General features: G+C 63.7%; 1 protein-coding gene across 1 annotated transcript; it reads left to right on the plus strand.

The window, feature by feature from the left end:
* The first annotated feature begins 433 nt into the window (after positions 1–433).
* Positions 434–1,156, plus strand: LOC136997868 (uncharacterized). Its single transcript, XM_067349265.1, has one exon. The coding sequence runs from the start codon at positions 434–436 to the stop codon at positions 1,154–1,156; it is 723 nt and encodes a 240-aa protein (XP_067205366.1).
* Positions 1,157–1,381: the final 225 nt, after the last annotated feature.

The raw sequence follows: 1,381 nt of genomic DNA on the forward strand, positions 1-1,381 counted from the left end.
GTGCGCGCCCCCTCCAGTGTTACAAATGCCTGGAGAAGGGGCACGTGCAGGCCAAGTGCCCCTCGGGCAGCGTGGACCGTAGCAAATGCTGCTACCGCTGCGGCACTGAGGGGCACGAGGCACGAACGTGCACAGCACCGGCGCACTGCACTTTGTGCCATGCAGCCGGTCGCCCGGCCAACCACAGGATGATGGGCCCGGCGTGCAAGGCCCCGAAGAACGGGGGCAAAAAGAAGAAGGGGGTGGCTGCCCAAGCACCCCCTCCCCAAAAGGAGGGGAAGAAGAAGGAGCAGGCAGCGGCGAATCTGCCTGCCCTGGAGGGGCCCTGCCCCCCCGAAGCAATGGAGTGCGAGCCTACAACCTCGCAGTGTCCCGCAGCTGAGGACACAAGGATGGTCTGCCTGCAGGAGTGAAGGGTTTCGTGGACCCGAAAATGTCCACAAAACTCCTGCAGGCGAATTTGAATCACGCCCGTCAGGCCCAAGATCTTTTTGTTCAAGACCTGGACGGGCGTGACGCAGGGCTAGGTGTGGTGGCGGAGCCGTACAGCGTGCCCGACTCAAATCCCAATTGGGTCGCGGCCGCTGACGGCTCCGCCGCCATTGTAAGAAGGAACTCCCCGTGCTCCCCCCCCTTAGCCATATTGGAGAAGGGGAGGGGATATGTCATCGCGCGGTGGGGTTCCTTTCGGGTGGTGGGAGTATACGCCCCTCCCAGCATGTCTCACCCCGACTTCCTACACCTACTGTGGGAGATGGGTGGGGGCATACGCCGATGCCTCCCCCATCCAGTTCTGGTGGCCGGGGACTTCAATGCCTGGCATACAGATTGGGGTTCCCGGTGCAATAGAAGAAGGGGTGAGAGCGTGAAGGACTGGGCGGCGGAGCTGGACCTCTTGTTATTAAACAGGGGGTCCGCAAGCACGTGTGTACACCCCCGTGGGGAGTCCATAGTCGATCTGACGTGGGCCTCCCCGCGGGCTGTGCAACTGGTGGAATCCTGGAGGGTGACGGACACCGAGTCCCTGTCGGACCACCTTGTCATAGAGGTGGTCTTGACTGCCACCCCCAGGAGCGTGCTGCTCCGTCGCAGGAAGAGGGGCGATAAGCTCCCGCACAGATGGGTCCTGGCCAAATTGGACCAGGACCGGTTGTAGGCGGCGGTCTTAGTGGAGACGTGGTCGGAACCCCCCGACCGCGTCGAAGCCGAGGAGGAGGCCGCCGCGATCGTGGGCATGGTCACGCGTGCTTGCGACGTGGCCATGCCCCGATCGAGACCCGCCCCTCGTCGGGCGGCGTATTGGTGGTGCGAGGAGATCGCGGAACTCCGCAGAGAGGCCAATTCGGCCAGACGCGATCTCCTCAGGGCCCGACGAAGGGCG

Source organism: Linepithema humile, chromosome 2 (assembly GCF_040581485.1).
Source record: "Linepithema humile isolate Giens D197 chromosome 2, Lhum_UNIL_v1.0, whole genome shotgun sequence".
NCBI classification, from domain to species: Eukaryota; Metazoa; Arthropoda; class Insecta; order Hymenoptera; family Formicidae; genus Linepithema; species Linepithema humile.

Excerpts from the sequence above, each read along its gene's own strand:
- LOC136997868 (XM_067349265.1), top strand. The coding sequence starts at position 434 with ATGTCCACAAAACTCCTGCAGGCGAATTTGAATCACGCCCGTCAGGCC.